Source organism: Podarcis filfolensis, assembly GCF_964270895.1.
Source record: "Podarcis filfolensis genome assembly, chromosome: 6".
In the NCBI taxonomy this organism is placed as follows: Eukaryota; Metazoa; Chordata; class Lepidosauria; order Squamata; family Lacertidae; genus Podarcis; species Podarcis filfolensis.
Genome location: NC_139609.1, coordinates 18,597,234 through 18,614,032, shown reverse-complemented (window position 1 = coordinate 18,614,032; position 16,799 = coordinate 18,597,234). Strand labels below are relative to the sequence as shown.

Here is a 16,799-nt window from a genome sequence, read left to right as displayed (position 1 = left end):
ATCTTGCTTGCTCCTCCTCCATAACTGTGGGCAAAGACTGTTCCATGGACAGAGGTGGGGGTGAAAATATCTATAGTGTCATACATGTTGATTCGGCGTATAGTTGGATCCAGTCCCTTGGTCTGCAAATGCCTTTCTTGGTTGGGTGAGTCCCTTACCGGGGATTCCTCCTGTAGAAAGACCAGTATCTCCTCTTTCCCAGACCTATCATTATTCGTATTCCTGCTGCCCACATTAGCAGGTTCATGGGGGTTTCTCCTAGGCTTGTTGAGGTCACACATCGAATCTTGAATACTGTTTGTTATTACTTGAATTTCCTCTAGTATGGAGTTAATTGGGGTTGTGTTTATTGTTGCTCTTTCCTCAACATTCCTAAGGAGCAGAGATTTCTTTAAAGTCACTCTTTGAGGCCCTCCTGTATTAACTGCAGCTGTGTTAGTATCAATCAGAGGAACTGGAAGATTTCCATGTTGGCTTAATCTTGAAGGTGGAGCAGTCAGGGGTTGCTCAAGAGATAACCGACTTGGCCTCTGTCTAGCTGGGAGTAGAGGTACAGTGTCCATGTGGAAATGACTCAGGAAGCCACCCATTTTGGGGAGAAGCAGAGGGATGGCATGACTTTGAAATTTGAGAAATAGCTTTGTTACTCTTGGATGGCTTGGCAGTTTTTCCAGTGTTTTTAAGTCCAGAGAGCCTATATCCAATCTCAGAAGTTCAGATAAGGAGAGGCAGACTCTTAGTCTGGAGATCCAACACCCTTTGTTCTCCCAATTGCTAGGAATCTGGCACACTGTAATAAAGACCTAGATTTCATGGAACAACCCTGACATGTAAATTAAAAGGATTTTGTACATGCATAGGTTCCTTTGAGCCTGACATGGTGTGGTTTCCAAAGCAAACAACTTGAATTCTCCTGAACCTTCTCAGTTCATTGAGGCAAGGGTAAAAGGTAGAGAAAAAGGTGAGGGGAAAGCTGAACCGGGCTGGAGCAATTTTGATGAGGTCCCATAAAGACTGAATGAAGATTGAATAATGGGGCACTCTTAAATGCTTTATTTCCTTAAAAGGTGGGGGGATGTTACTTGACACAACAGGCAAGCCATCTACAAAAATGAGGTAGGGTATTTTAAGCTTCCTGTCACAGGTAGTTTAAGAAGCTGCTTGAGCACATTGTTCTCAGCCATTGGTGCTGAGTGAAAAAGTAAGAGATGAGTGCTTTGTGCAAATTGGATAGAGTACCTCTGCCATCCAGAGTATCATGTTCAAACCTGGGCAACTAGCCTTTCCAGATGCCGGCTTGTAGAGACAGTGTTTTTGGAAAGGCCATTTTTGTTCTCACCAGGGCTAATGAATGGCCAAATATTGGATTGTGGCCAGGCACAGAAGCAATCCAGTATAGAGCAAGGCATTTTCACGCATCCAGAATCCTTAGGCAACGAGGGCAAGCACAATTCCAGCAGGGGAGGAGAGGCAAGGTTGCCACGGCGCACTTCCTTTGTTGTGCTTCTATGACATAGGCATTCACTTTTCGAGGAAACGAGTCACGATGCTCAAGGTAAATGCTCAGGATGAAAGGGAGGCAGTAACCCTTGTTGCAGTGGCCAGTAGGGGAGCATTGCTCTCCTGGCATCACTGCCAGTTAGAGAAATGGGAAGGTCAAGGCAGTGAGGAGTTCAGCACAGTGGCAGTGGCAGTGACAGTGACAGGAGTGCTGAATTGACTCTGCCACTGCACCTGTGTCGCAACTCCCCACTGCCTTGCCCCCCCCCCACTCTTGGTAGTTGGCAGCAATGTACGACATTGGGTAGCCCAGGTGAGCAGTGCCAAACCACCCACACCAGCCAGCCAGCCACAACTGACACCTAGGAAACATATGGAAGCTGTTGAAAATATTTTATGTCACTGGACTTGAATCTAGTTCCTTCCTCAATGAGAATTATGGCTTCAGTTCTGCATTTATCCTGCTCTCATGCATGATTACGTGACTTCTTCTGAGTTCTGGTGCCTTAGAAATGGAAATACAGTGAAGTGTTCATGGAAGGAACTTTTTAGAAACATTGCATTACGTTTCTTTTTGTTACAAGTTAAGACCTCGTTTCCTAATACAGAAATTTTGTTTGTATTTTGCGATAGAAATTACTTGCCAAGAAGAAAACATCGATCATGGATATATACTAAACCCAAAGAAACTTTACAAAGAGGGGGACCGACTTCACTTCTCATGTTCTCTTGGGTACAAGCGTGCTGAGATATCGGATGCTACATGCACTCGGAATGGGTGGAGTTCAAGACTTGCATGCATAGGTTTGTATGTTTCCAGTTCCTAGAGCTGTCGTTGTTTCAGTGTAACCCTGTGCATGCTTACTTTGAAGTAAGCCCACTCTGTTGCACAACTCTCTGAGGGAATTGTGCACAAGACTGCAATTTTAGTCAAGTGGATTGGATTAGATAATTTAAAATAGATCAGAACGTTGTCCTTGGTGAATCAGGACAATGATTTTTACACCTTTAAAACTATGCCATTTTGTGTTTTATACCGGTATTTATTTATTCCTCACTTACATCTTGCATATAGGAGGGAATGCTCCTACAGTGGTGTCCGGAAATTAAATTTTACAATAACATATCAACATACAATATAGAAACAAGATTCCACAGAATCTCCTGGACTTCCCTCATCCCCGTTGTGGGTCCTATTGTTAGTCATTTCCTCCTGCATCTTTTATAATAATCCAAATTTTTTGCATCTCCATTATGTCCAAAATTCACCATTAAACTGCAAGTGTTATTCCAACCTGACTAATGATTTTAGCTGTTTACAATGGTTTTTTAAGAAAAATTATAAATTTCCCCCATTCCTTATTAAGATTTTGGTCTTTAAAATTATTGCTTTTCTAACTTATTGAAAAATTTAGTATTCTTTTGTAAACCGCTTTGAAGTTTGTTTTTAACAAATAATAAATACGTTCTCATACTGATGTACTGAATTATATCTAGCCAGGGAAAGAGTTTGTTGCTTGATCTGTTGCTGACCAAGTGTCCTCCTTGTATTCCTCCATAGAAATTGTCTGCTCCCCACCCCAAGTAGAAAATGGCGACTACTATCCTAAGCAGAGTTACTATGAATATCAAGACATAATTGAAACACGGTGTGAGTCTGGCTATAAGCTTCGGAACCGCCAATTCCCTTCCATGTGTACAGAGACAGGGTGGTTGCCTTCTCCGAGATGTATTTGTAAGTAGCTTTCTCTTTGCAGCTTCAAAACATGAACAGCTAGCATTCAATGCATCCAACTTTGTAGTTTATGAATTATATGCCCATCACGATGATAGTTGAGGTGTGTGTGCAGGGAGAGCCATGAACCTCTACCTATTGCTCTATTACTGGATGTGAGGGGCTGTGCATGGAGGCACATGGGGTCCCTTGGATGGAGGCTGGGTTATTCACAGTCAGAGTAAGGGCTCAGATTTTTGCCCACTGAAATGTTGTTCCCAAGTACAAAGTTTTATTGCCGTTATTCACAAATATATCGTATGAAATAGGGATGCAGGCACATCCGACTGAATGTCTGCATAGGCTCGAGCTTTTTGCAAAGATTTGATTTCAATGCTTGCTAAAATATTGGAGTTCCCTGCACCATTACCCTATGTCCTTGTTCTAAGGGCCAAAAGCTTATCTTTGGGCTGGAGAAGACTGTGGTCTTCAAGCCCCAGCAAACTGTCTTTCCCCAGCTCTGACTGTTCCTGGCAGCAAACGTGGGTCTGGGGACCACCTGCATCTTCTGCCACAGTCATCTATTTCTGTTTTCATACACAGACCAAAGAGGGAAACCCAGATAATATTCAGACACTGATACACTTGAGCCAGATGTGCAACCTCCATTAAACCAGCCAGCCAAGGAAAATAGCAAGTGGAACATCCTGATTTATTTATGTTTGTTTATGTTTATGTTTTCTTATCTTCTCCAAAGCAAAGAACTGTGACTATATTCGGATTGAGAATGGACAACTATCTGATTTCTACGAACGCTGGCCAGACTACTATTTTCCAAAAAGGGTGGGACAAACAGTTGACTATAGTTGCAGTTATGGTTTTCTACCAAGAAATAAAGAAACATGGGGTAGAAGTTCATGCACTGAATTCAGCTGGAGTCCAGAACCAAAATGCTTCAGTAAGTTAACATTTTCCTTGCATTCTCAACTTTCATCAGAAATGGAAACGACCATGTGCAAACACAAAATATGCCTATTCTGAAAGATGTGGAAGGAATATGTGTAACGTGGCTAAACAGTGAGTAGTCAGAGTGGAAAACTTTAAAATTTAATATGAAAATGTCTTCATATGGCACCAAAAATATAATAAGCTGAGTACCAGGTTGACCCATTTGGTAGTGGCGATTGTGTTCCATAAATATGGGGGGGGGGCTGATGGAAAGGCTTTCTGTGTGATCACCACCCCCTGATATCAGTGGAAGATCTTGGCATTTGGGCAGTTGGCTATGGACATAGGGGTGGGTTGGATCATCTTAATCTCTCATCCTTGTGATCGCCACACAAGTACATTGTAAGTCCCTTCTGTCAAATGCCTGTGTAATGTTTTAAGACAAAATCTTAAAAATACGCCTATACTTTAAGTATAAAAAATAATGGTTATAATGGTATTTGAAGGGGTTCCATGGTACACTTTTTCCTTTAACAAAAAATCTAACTGCTCAAGTTTGGTGTAATAAGTAGCTGGTGGCCATAGTGCTTTATGATGTGACACCCCTTCCTGGGTAATCTGTTAGTTTTAGTTTCTTTGAACCTTTCTCCTGGGAATAATGTCACCAGAAATCAAAAAAGAAAATAGACCACTTTTTATGTATACAACAGTAGCAGCCAGGATCTCAAAAAGTACGCTACAGGATCCTGCCCTTGCTGGAGACCCACAGAGATGAAATAGATTGCTCGCCTCTTCTTCCCTTTGGCAAATGACTGTACTGTTGAAATGGTGAGGATCCAGTAGCAGCCAGGATCTCAGCCAGGATCGCAAAAAAACTGGAAAAGTGACAAAATACCTTCGATAAAGGAGTGTCAGGTCCAGATGATAGAATATCTACAAATGGCCATGATGACAGGGAGAATTAGAGGGTATCCAAAACAGAAAGTACAGAAAGAATGGAAAATCTTTAAAGAGTATTTGGAAAAGTATTACAATAACAAATATCTCTTGGCAGAAATAGAATGAACCTTGTAAAACAACAAATATAAGGTCTTTTGATATCTGACGGAAACAAAGAAAGAAATATAATAACTTGGAACTGTGTGTGAAAATATTGTAGAAATAATAATACAATGAGTCTAATCGGAAGTTAAATATGTTTGTTTTGCTTTGCTTTCTTCTTCCTCTTTTCTTCCCCACCTTCCCTTCTCTCCACCCCCCCGCCTCTTCTTCTTCTTCTCTTTCTCTTTTCCTTTTTGTGTTTCCTTTCTTGGTCTTCCCTTTTTTAATACGTTAAGAAAAAGATAAAGAGAGAAAAGTGTATTATGAAAACCTCAGTAAGTTAGAAGTGATGTTGTATAATTTCTTTATTAGTATTTATAAAATGTTAAAATGTTAAAACTGGTTAAATGTAATTATATGATGTTGCAACTACTGTGGTTCCCCTCCCCTCCCTTTGTTATTGTTGAACTCTAAATAAAGTTTTATTCCGGGGCGGGGGGGGGGGGAGTTTTAGTTTCTTTGAGTTTCTAATTTTTCCAATCTTAAATTCATTTCTCCACATTTACGCATCAGTTTATTGGTTTTCGTGTGTGTGTGTGTGTGTGTACACACACACACACACACACACACACACACACACATATATATACCGTATTTTTTGCACCATAACACTCACTTTTTTCCTCCTAGAAAGTAAGGGGAAATGTCTGTGCGTGTTATGGAGGAAATGCCTACGGGTGGCATGCCTACGGATTTTCCTCTAAAAACTATGTGCGTGTTATGGTCGGGTGCGTGTTATAGAGCGAAAAATACGGTATATATAGTGACAAATTGTCAGTAAATGTTGGCTAATATTGTATGGCAGTTTGCCTAGCATACACATTTTTGCAAAGCCATTTCCCCCTACATAATGCATTTTTGTATGCAATTTTCCAACTATGTATGTATTTTAATCCACACAGTACCCTAGCATATGCACCTTTCTACACATCAGTTGGCCAGAGAACTGCATTGCAAAATTCAGAGCAGTGAGAATTTCGAAGGATGTCTGTGTTTTGGTTTCTGAATTGTTTTGCGAAGGCAAATAACATTCATGTTCAAATACAGATTCACCTTCAAATATGAATCGGATCAATTCATATTTAAGTAGCTAGGAAAGGTTGTTAAAAGAGAAAAAAGTGGTGTGTCACTGTGACTCCTAAAGATTCTTTCAACACATGAAGGGGTCCATAAAAAAAATATTTTATGAATCACATTGTGTGTCTATTTTCTACATCTATATGTTGCAAAAGCATATAGGAAAACTTTAAACCAAGTCTCTTGAGTAATACACCATCTATCTTGAAAATAAGATTTCAATTGCCAAAATATATGTCAATCAATGATGCAACCTTTTTATTTTTATTTTTTTTGCTTTTAGAAAAATGTGATATTCCTAGACTGCTTGCACATGGTACATTCAATGCCCATACTTGGCAGAAGTTCATAGAAGGTGATGAAATTTCATATTCTTGTGAGGTTGGATATGATCCTATAAATCAACAAGCTAAGGCCGTGTGCACCAAAAATGGCTGGTCACCTACTCCACGTTGTAACGTAAAAAGTAAGTGTTATTTATGGAATCCAGTTTGACAATATAGAACCTGAGAACCTGGAGCCTGCCCTGTCCTGCTGTGAACAACCAGTACATTATATTATTTTCTTGGACTTCTCACAGTTATAGGGAAGCTTAAGGGTGTGCATGTTTGCAAATCCCATGTTGATTTAATAATAATAATAATTTATTATTTATACCTCGCCCATCTGGCTGGGCTTCCCCAGCCACTCTGGGCGGCTTCCAAAATAATATTAAAATACTGTAATACATCAAACATTAAAAGCTTCCCTAAACAGGGGTGCCTTCAGATGTCTTCTAAAAGTCTGATAGTTGTTGTTTTCTTTGACATCTGGTGGGAGGGCGTTCCACAGGGAGGGTGCCACTACCGAGAAGGCCCTCTGCCTGGTTCCCTGTAACTTGGCTTCTCGCAGTGAGGGAACCGCCAGAAGGCCCTAGGCGCTGGACCTCAGTGTCCGGGTAGAACGATGGGGGTGGAGATGCTCCTTCAGATATACTGGACCGAGGCCGTTTAGGGCTTTAAAGGTCAGCACCAACACTTTGAATTGTGCTCGGAAACGTACTGGGAGCCAATGTAGGTCTTTCAAGACCAGTGTTATATGGTCTCGGTGCCGCTCCCAGTCACCAGTCTGGCTGCCGTGTTCTGGATTAGTTGTAGTGTCGGGGTCACCTTGAAAGGTAGCCCCACGTAGAGCACATTGCAGTAGTCCAAGCGGGAGATAACCAGAGCATGCACCACTCTGGCGAGGCAGTCTGCAGGCAGATAGTGTCTCAGCCTGTGTACCAGATGGAGCTGGTAAACAGCTGCCCTGGACACGGATTTGACCTGTGCCTCCATGGACAGCTGTGAGTCCAAAATGACTCCCAGGCTGCCCACCTGGTCCTTCAGGGGCACAGTTATCCCATTCAGGACCAGAGAATCCTCCACACCTGCCCGCCTCCTGTCCCCCAAAAACAGTACTTCTGTCTTGTCAGGATTCAATCTCAATCTGTTAGCTGCCATCCACCCTCCAACCGCCTCCAGGCACTCACACAGGACCCTCACCACCTTCACTGGTTCTGATCTGAAAGAGAGGTAGAGCTGGGTATCATCTGCATACTGATGAACACCCAGCCCAAACCCCCTGATGATCTCTCCCAGCGGCTGCATGTAGATGTTGAAAAGCATGGGGGAGAGGACAGAACCATGAGGCACCCCACAAGTGAGAGCTCAGGGGTCTGAACACTCATCCCCCCACGACTTTTTGAACACGGCCCAGGAGGAAGGAGCGGAACCACTGCATGACAGTGGCCCCAGCTTCCAGCCCCTCAAGACGGTCCAGAAGGATGTTATGGTTGATGGTATCAAACGCCGTTGAGAGATCCAGCAGAACTAGGAAACAGCTCTCACATTTGTCCCTAGCTCACCGGAGATCATCAACCAGTGCAACCAAGGCAGTTTCAGTCCCATGATGAGGCCTGAATCCCGACTGGAAGGGATCCAAATAGTCCGCTTCTTCCAGGCGTGCCTGGAGTTGTTCAGCAACCACTTGCTCAATCACCTTGCCCAAGAATGGAAGATTTGAGACTGAGCGATTGTTGGCCATTGTGACCGCATCTAAAGTTGGTTTTTTAAGAAGCAGTTTAATAAGCGCCTCTTTCAGCGGGTCTGGGAAGGCTTCCTCACGGAGGGAAGCATTCACCACCCCACAAAGCCCATCGCCCAGCCCTTCCCGGCTAGCTTTTATAAGCCAAGATGGGCAAGGATCAAGGAGACAGGTGGTTGGTTTCACTCGTCTAAGCAGCCTGTCCACATCCTCGGAGGTAACAGATTGGAATTGATCCCACGCAATTTGACTAGACAAGACTCTAGCACTCTCCCGTCCTGGCCCTGCTCCCACGATGGCGTCTACCTCTTCCCGAATCTGAGCGACTTTATCTGCAAAAAACTTTGCAAAATCATTGCAGGAGATCATGTGGCCCGTACTGGGCTCTGATGTAGCAGGTGGCTCCGCTAAATTGCGAACCACCTGAAAAAGTCTCCTGCTGCTGTTTTCTGCAGATGCAATAGAGGCGGTGAAGAAAGTCTTCTTCGCCGTCGCTACCGCCACTTGGTAGGCTCGACATTGAGCTCTAACCCATGTCTGGTCAGCTTCAGAATGGGTCATCCGCCACCAGCGCTCTAGCCGTCTCAGCAATTATTTCATTGCCCTCAGATCTGTGGAAAACCACGGGGCTGTCCGGGCTCCCTGCAATCAGAGAGGGCGCTTCGGAGCCAAACAGTCAATAGCCCTGGTTAACTCCACATTCCAGTGGGCCAGCAGGGAATCAGCTGAAAGGCCATCAACATGGGATAAAGCATCCCCTACCACTCTCTGGAAACCATTTGGATCCATTAAGTGGCGGGGGCGGACAATCTGAATCGGTCCCACCTCCCTGCAGAGGGGAAAGGTCGCGGAGAAGTCCAGTTGCACCAGGAAGTGATCTGACCATGGCACTTCTTTCGTTTCGCTTTTACTTAGTGTCAGATCATCAGCATCCATAGAGGTAAACAACAGGTCCAAGGCATGTTCGCGACTATGGGTTGGGCCAGACTTATTCAGGGACAGCCCCATGGAGGCCATGCTTTCCACGAAGTCCCGAGCACCCCTTGTAAGGTCGTGTCGGCATGGATGTTAAAATCCCCTAGGACAACCAAACCAGGTGTCTCCAGGAGAACATCCGCCACGACCTGAAGCAGCTCGGGCAGGGAATCCTTGGTGCAGCGGTGAGGTCGGTACACCAAAAGAAATCCTGTACTGCCCCTATTGCCCAACTTCCAGAACATGCACTCAGAGAACTGGGTCTTCTCAATAGGACGCCTGGTGCAAACTAATGACTTCCTAAAAATCACTGCAACCCCCCCTCCCCACCCACAAGGCCTGGGTTGCTGTGTGTAAGAGAAACCTGGTGGACAAGCAGCGGCAAGGACAGGCCCATCTGCTTCATCAAACCAAGTCTCTGTTACACATGCCAGGTCAAGTCCTCCAACCATGATCAAGTCATGGATGGCAGTGGTCTTATGAATCATTGACCTGGCATTGCACAGCAGCACCTTCAGGTCATGCGGGTATCCCTTGCTGATTCTAGTATCCGTCCGGTCAGGACCAGACCCGGAGGCAGGGATAGTCCTCAGACAACGACTAAACCCGCCTCCTCTGTAATGACATGGTCTGGTCTTAGTGTAACTCCTCCTCCTACCCATGATCACTGAGATTGGTTGTCCCAGCGCAACCCCCTCTGTGGAACATGCCCCAGCCATTTTGTTGGCTGGGACCCACTCCCCGGCAGCCCTGACCCCTCCCCTTAAGACCACAATAAAACCTTAAAACAAACAGCCCCCCCCCCCGAAAACAATAAAACAATACAAACAAAAAACTGTAAATATTACAAATCCATCAAAATCAAACAAATTCCCAAGCCCAACCAAACATCCATCCCACCTCACCCCCCCCCACATACAAAAAAGTCAAACGGGAAAGGAAAATTTTAAAACATTTTAAAAAGAACCCTGCACCCCTCCGGGTCCTCCTGGGCAGCAGCAGCAGTGACAGCAACCGTCCTTGTGAGGCCTGTCAGGCCCCACCCTGGGCCAGTGGAGAGTGGCAGGAGCAGGGCCCTCAGGCACTCACACAGGGGAGTCCTCCTGGTCAGCAAGCGGTCCTTGTGAGGCCTGTCAGGCCCCGCCCTGGGCCAGGTGGAGAGTGGCAGGAGCAGGGCCCTCAGGCACTCACACAGGGGAGTCCTCCTGGTCAGCAAGCGGTCCTTGTGAGGCCTGTCAGGCCCCACCGTGGGCCAGGTGGAGAGTGGCAGGAGCAGGGCCCTCAGGCACTCACACAGGGGAGTCCTCCTGGGCAGGAGAGCAGTCCTTGTGAGGCCTGTCAGGCCCCGCCGTGGGCCAGGTGAAGAGTGGCAGGAGCAGGGCCCTCGGGCATTCACGCAGGGGAGTCCTCCTGGGCAGCAAGCAGTCCTTGTGAGGCTTCAGGCCCCGCCGTGGGCCAGGTGGAGAGTGGCAGGAGCAGGGCCCTTCAGGGACTCACACAGGGGAGTCCTCCTGGGCAGCAAGAGGTCCTTGTGAGACCTGTCAGGCCCCGCCCTGGGCCAGGTGGAGAGTGGCAGGAGCAGGGCCCTCAGGCACTCACACAGGGGAGTCCTCCTGGGCAGCAAACAGTCCTTGTGAGGCTTCAGGCCCCGCCCTGGGCCAGGTGGAGAGTGGCAGGAGCAGGGTCCTCAGGCACTCACGCAGGGGGTTTGTAATGAGTAGCAGAGGAAAGAGGCCTTTGCAGCACCTATCTCTTCTGAATGTCTCCTCTTCACTGGGTGAAGCAATCACAAGCAGTCTGGGTACTTGCCGCACATATGGTAGATGGAGCTGAGCCTGGAAGAACTTGTTTAATATTTGTACTCAAAGGGTGGGACTTCTGACAGGCTGTGGAATGAACCTTAAAGTCTCTCTGAAACCTGAGCTACATAACAGCAGGAGACTCAAACTAACAACAAGAAGTTGTTTTCTTGCCAATCAATTGATGAGAGACAAAGTTCTAGGCCTCATTGATGAAATGCAAACTGGCAAATCCATCTTAGAGTAGTCAAGGAACTCAAATGTGAAATTGCTGTCCATTTAGCTACAAAATGTAACTTGTCCCTCAGATTAGCCTTCATAATGAGGTCTGGAAAATAGCCAATGTATCTCCAGTTTTTAAAATGGGATCCAGAGAGAGCATGGAAGTAGTAGTAGTAGTAGTAGTAGTAATAATAATAATAATAATAATAATAATAATAATAATAATAATAATAATTTGTATTTATACCCTGTCCTCCCCGGCCAGAGCTGGGCCCAGGGTGGCTAACATCAATAAAATTACAATAAAACATAATGGGGGGGGGGGACAAACAAACAAACAAAAAACCAGTTTATTAAAATACAGGTTAAAATACAATTTAAAATGCAGCCTCATTTTAATAGTAGCCCATAAATCAAAAGCGGAAGGGGAGGGAAACATAAGGGTCAGACTGAGTCCAAACTAAAAGCCAGGCGGAACAGCTCTGTCTTGCAGGCCCTGTAGAAAGATGTCAAGTCCCGCAGGGCCCTAGTCTCTTGTGATAGAGCATTCCACCAAGTCGGGGCCAGTACTGAAAAGGCCCTGGCCTTAGTTGAGACTAATCTAAGCACCTAGAGGCTTGGGACCTCCAAAGTGTTGTTATTTGTGGACCTTAAGGTCCTCTGCGGGGCATACCAGGAGAGGCGGTCCCATAGGTACGAGGTTACAGTTGCTTAATTTCTATTCTGCTTGCTTAATGCCTGTTCTGGGGAAATTTGTGGAAAATATTGTGAAAAATAAAATAACCAACCATATAGAAAAAGAAATCTTGCTGAAGTAGAAACAGCCTGGCTGCTGTAAGGGCAAATCCTGTCTCACCCACCTAGTAGAGTTCTTTGAGTGTGTTAGCAGGCACATATGAATGGTGGTGATCTGGTTGACCCCGTGTACTTGGACTTTGAAAAAGCTTTTGACAAGGTATCTCACCAAAGACTCCTAAATAAGCTTAGCAGTCATGAAATAAGAGGTGAAGGTCCTTTATGAACCAGGAATTGGTTAACCAGCAGGAAGCAAGAAATAGACAGTTCTCTGATTCTCTCTAAGTGTGACACATGCCGTGAATTTCATTCCACTATTCCATAATTTCAACCACTTATCATATTCTATATTGTATCCCAAGTCCATTGCCCATTTTGTCATGACCTCCTTTATTTCTTCATCTTTAGTGTCCCATTCTAATAATATGTTATACATTTTAGATAATAACTTGGATTTACCTTCAATTATTTCTATCTGAAATTTAGATTTTTTCTCATTTATCCCTACTTTTTTGTCTTCCTTCCATACTGCATTTATTTGATGAAATTGCAGCCAGCCCGTTAATTTGTCTTTCAACTCCTCATATGTTCTCAATTTCCATCCGCTTTCTGATCTTATCAGTAGGTCTTCATAGGTCAGTCTTTCTCCTTCCATATTTGCTTTTTTGGTTGTTAAAATGTCAACTGGTGATAACCACCAGGGTGTTTTCCATTCCAGAAGTTTTTTATTTTTCTCCCAAACTTCACATAGTGGCCCTCTGATAATATGGTTTGAAAAACCTTTATATACCTTTTCTTTGTTTAACCACAGATAGGCATGCCAACCGAATCTGTTGTTGAAGCCTTCTAGGTCTAACAGGTCAGTGTTTTCCAAATTAATCCAATCTTTGATCCAGCAGAGGCAGGAGGCCTCGAAGTATAATTTCAGATTTGGCACCGAGAATCCCCCTCTTTCTTTCTGATCTGTAAGTAATTTGAATCTAATTCTCTGTCTTTACCCTTGCCATATAAATTTTGAAAGAGTTTTTTGCCAATCTTTAAACATTGTGGAACCTCTAATCACTGGGATGTTTTGGAACAAAAATAACATTCTTGGGAATATGTTCATTTTTATTGCCGCCATCCTTCCCGACCACGAAAGTTTCACTCTATTCCACGTATCTAGATCTTTTTTAATTTCCTTCCATGTTGTAAAATAATTATCCTGAATTAAATTTATGTTTTTTGTAGTTAGCCAAATTCCCAAATATTTTATTTTTTTAGCCACCTTGATTCCATTCTGTATCTCCAGTTTTTCTCTTTCATCTTTTCCCAAATTTTTAGTCAACATTTTTGTCTTTAATTTGTTTAATTTAAACCCGGATAGTTTGCCATATTCTTCTAATATCTCCAAGGCCTTACTAACACTTTTTTGCGGCTCTTCTGGGGATAACATCAAGTCATCTGCGTACGCTTTTAGTTTGTATTCTTTCGTTCCTACTTTGATCCCTCGAATCTCTGGTGTTACTCTTATTTTGTTCGTAATTACCTCTAATACCATAATGAATAAAAGCGGGGATAGAAGGCATCCCTGTCTTGTTCCTTTTTCAATTTTGAATGAATTTGTTAAATTGTTGTTTATAATCAGTTTAGCAGATTGGTTCGAATAAATCGCTTTTATTCCTTCCATAAATTCGCCCTCTAGCCCTGCTTTCTCCATACTGTTTAGTAGGAACTGCCATGAAACATTGTCAAATGCCTTCTCAGCATCGATGAAGACCAGCGCCGCAGGTACTTCATTCTTACACTCCACGTATTCGATGATGTTTATGGTATGCCTTACATTGTCTTTGAGTAACCTATTTGGGAGGAATCCTGCTTGATCTTTATGTATTAAATTTACTAGACATTTTTAAGTCTGCTTGCCACCACCTCTGCGAAGATTTTATAATCGTTATTTAATAGTGATATGGGTCTATAGTTTTTTATATTTAATTTATCCGATATTTAATTTAATTTAGGGATCATCGTAATGTGAGCCTCTTTCCATGTCTCTGGTGTCCTTCCTCCTCTTAATATGTTATTCATGATGTCACATAGCACTGGCGTTAGTTGGTTTTCTAATACTTTATAATATTTAGCTGACAATCCATCCGGTTCTGGGGCTTTCCCTGGTTTCATCTTCCTTATCGCATCCTGGATCTCTTCTGCCTTTATGGGTTTATTTAATTGAATTCTTTCTTCCTCTGTTATAGTCTTCCCGCTGTAGTCTTCTAAGTATTTTTCTATTTGGGTTATCTCTTCGTCTTCCTTTTTATACAATTTCTCATAAAATTTGAGGAATTTTTCCTTTTTTTCTTTTGGATCTTCTATCAATTGCTCCTCTATTTTTATCTTATTTATCACATTTTGTTTTTGCCTTCTTCTCAATTGCCAAGCTAATAGTTTACCTGTTTTGTTAGCTGATTCGAAATATTTTTGTTTCAGTAACTTAATTTTCCATTCAATTTCTTGACTTGTTAACATTGAATACTGTGTTTGTAACATTTTTATTATTTGTATGTTTTGTTCGTCTTTCGGATTTGTTGTTAATTTTTTCTCACATTCTCTTAACTGACTAAGGATTTCCTCTTTCTTTTGTTCTCTTACTTTCCTCTTATAGCTGTTTTGCTGAATAAAAAACCCTCTTAGGACCGCCTTGCTGGCATCCCAGACTACATCTATACTTGTTTCTTTATTAAGATTCAAACTGAAATAGTATTTTAGGGTGGCTTTGGCCTTTTCAATAACATCTTCACTCTCCAATAAATATTCATTCATTCTCCATCTGAACCCGCCCTGTGATACACCTTTTAGTTCAAAAACTATCGAATTATGATCAGAGAGGGTTCTAGGTTGGATTTCACACTTTGAAGTTCTTAATGTAAGTTCTCTTGAGACCCAGATTTGATCAATTCTGCCCCAGCTTTTATGTGGCTCTGAAAAGAAGGTGAATTGCTTCTCTATTGGGTGTTTGTATCTCCAAATGTCTATTAAATCTAAATTTTCCTCCAAATTGTTAAAGGATCTTGGCAGTTTCCCTTGGTTACATTTTTTCTTTTCTGATTGTCTATCTATTTCTGGTGCCGGCACTCCATTAAAATCTCCCAATAATATCGTCTTGTTACACTCTAACTCCAGTAATATTTGTTCCAATTTCTTAAAAAAATCCAATTTATTCAGGTTTGGGGCATATATGTTTATCACGTTAAATTTTTCACCCTGGAAATTAATTTGAACCCCCAAATCCTTCCTTCATCATCTTTGCAGATCAATTTGGTTCCCATTTTTCTTTGACATATATCGCTACCCCTCTTTTCCCCCCGCAATAGAATTTATGAACTCAACCCCCAGTTTTTTGTTTATCAAGATATCTTTATGCTTTTTAGTCACGTGTGTCTCCTGTATGCAAATTAAATCAAGATTCTTTCTTTTCAGAACATTCACGATTTTATTCCTTTTGGTTTTTTCATTCAAACCGTTCACATTCCATGACAAAATTTTCAGATTCATTATTATGTTTACTTTCCAATCTACAAACAACTAATAATTTAAATTTGAGGGGTTTTGTTTTCTGTATCCTCTTCCTCTTCATCCTCTTCTTCTTCCACTGCTCCCTCTTCCTCTTCCTCTTCATTTACTTCTTCTTCCCTTCCTTTATCTTCCTGTTCTTTTCCTTTCCCTATTTTTTTCTTCTCTCCTCTAGGTCTCCATTTCTTCCTCCATATCTCTCCTCTACTTTTCAAGATCTTTCTCATATCTGCGCAGAAATTTCCTCACTTCTTGGGTCTCAGTAATCCTGAATCTTTTATCTTTATAGAAGAAGGAGATCCCTTCAGGGAACTCCCATCTATGTTGTATGCCATTCTTTTTTAGAACACTTACTAACTGTTTGTAACCTTCTCTTTTGCATAGGAGTCTGGTTGGTATCTCTTTAAAGATGATGATTGGTCTGATTTCTTTTGATAACTTGTTCTTAATATTGTATTCTTCATCTCTATCAAATTGAATATGACTAGACAGTCTCCTGGAACTTTTTTTTTATTTTACTTGTTTGGACCTTATTTTTATTCTAAAAGCGTTTTCCATCGTATAGGCAACCTCTTCTTCTTTCAATTCTAACCATTTCGCTAGCTCTTTAGTCATTTTTTCTTTAATGTTCTCATTTGTTTCTTCTCCTACTCCTCTAAATTTTAAATTTAGCTGTTTCTGTTTCATTTCAATCATCGCTAAATTATCCAAAACTTGATCTTGATTTCTATTCAGTTCTCCTATTTCATCTTTTATCCTATCTGTCTCCTTCCTTTGTTCTTTCATATCTTTTTGTATTTTTTTGTTTGTTTCTTCCATAGTCTTTGACCGAACTGTTAATTCTTTAATTTTACTTGACAGTTCTCCTACTACACCCTCTATTTTCTTATCTATCAACTCATGCATCTCTCCTAGCTTTTTCTCCATATGTATTTCACTCTGTTTGAATTCCTCCTTTATTTTTAGCCATAGGATATCTAAATCCTTAATTTCTTCTTGTCGGGATGTTTTCCTATATGATGGTGTTCCTCCTATCTTTTTTCCGTTTTTCCCAG

General features: G+C 42.4%; 2 protein-coding genes across 7 annotated transcripts in view; one reads left to right on the top strand and one right to left on the bottom strand.

The window, feature by feature from the left end:
- Positions 1-16,799, bottom strand: part of LOC310765406 (complement factor H-related protein 5-like) — a 316,979-nt gene that overhangs the window by 189,509 nt on the left and 110,671 nt on the right. The window lies entirely within an intron of this gene.
- The window catches only part of LOC310765395 (complement factor H-like), a 100,426-nt gene that overhangs the window by 7,227 nt on the left and 76,400 nt on the right, over positions 1-16,799 (top strand). For all 6 annotated transcript variants that reach the window (XM_083620263.1, XM_083620258.1, XM_083620260.1 and 3 more), the window contains 4 exons: positions 2,134-2,304; positions 3,062-3,235; positions 3,972-4,172; positions 6,624-6,806. In XM_083620263.1, coding sequence (XP_083476389.1) covers positions 2,134-2,304; positions 3,062-3,235; positions 3,972-4,172; positions 6,624-6,806 — 729 coding nt within the window. The remainder of the gene's footprint in view (positions 1-2,133; positions 2,305-3,061; positions 3,236-3,971; positions 4,173-6,623; positions 6,807-16,799) is intronic.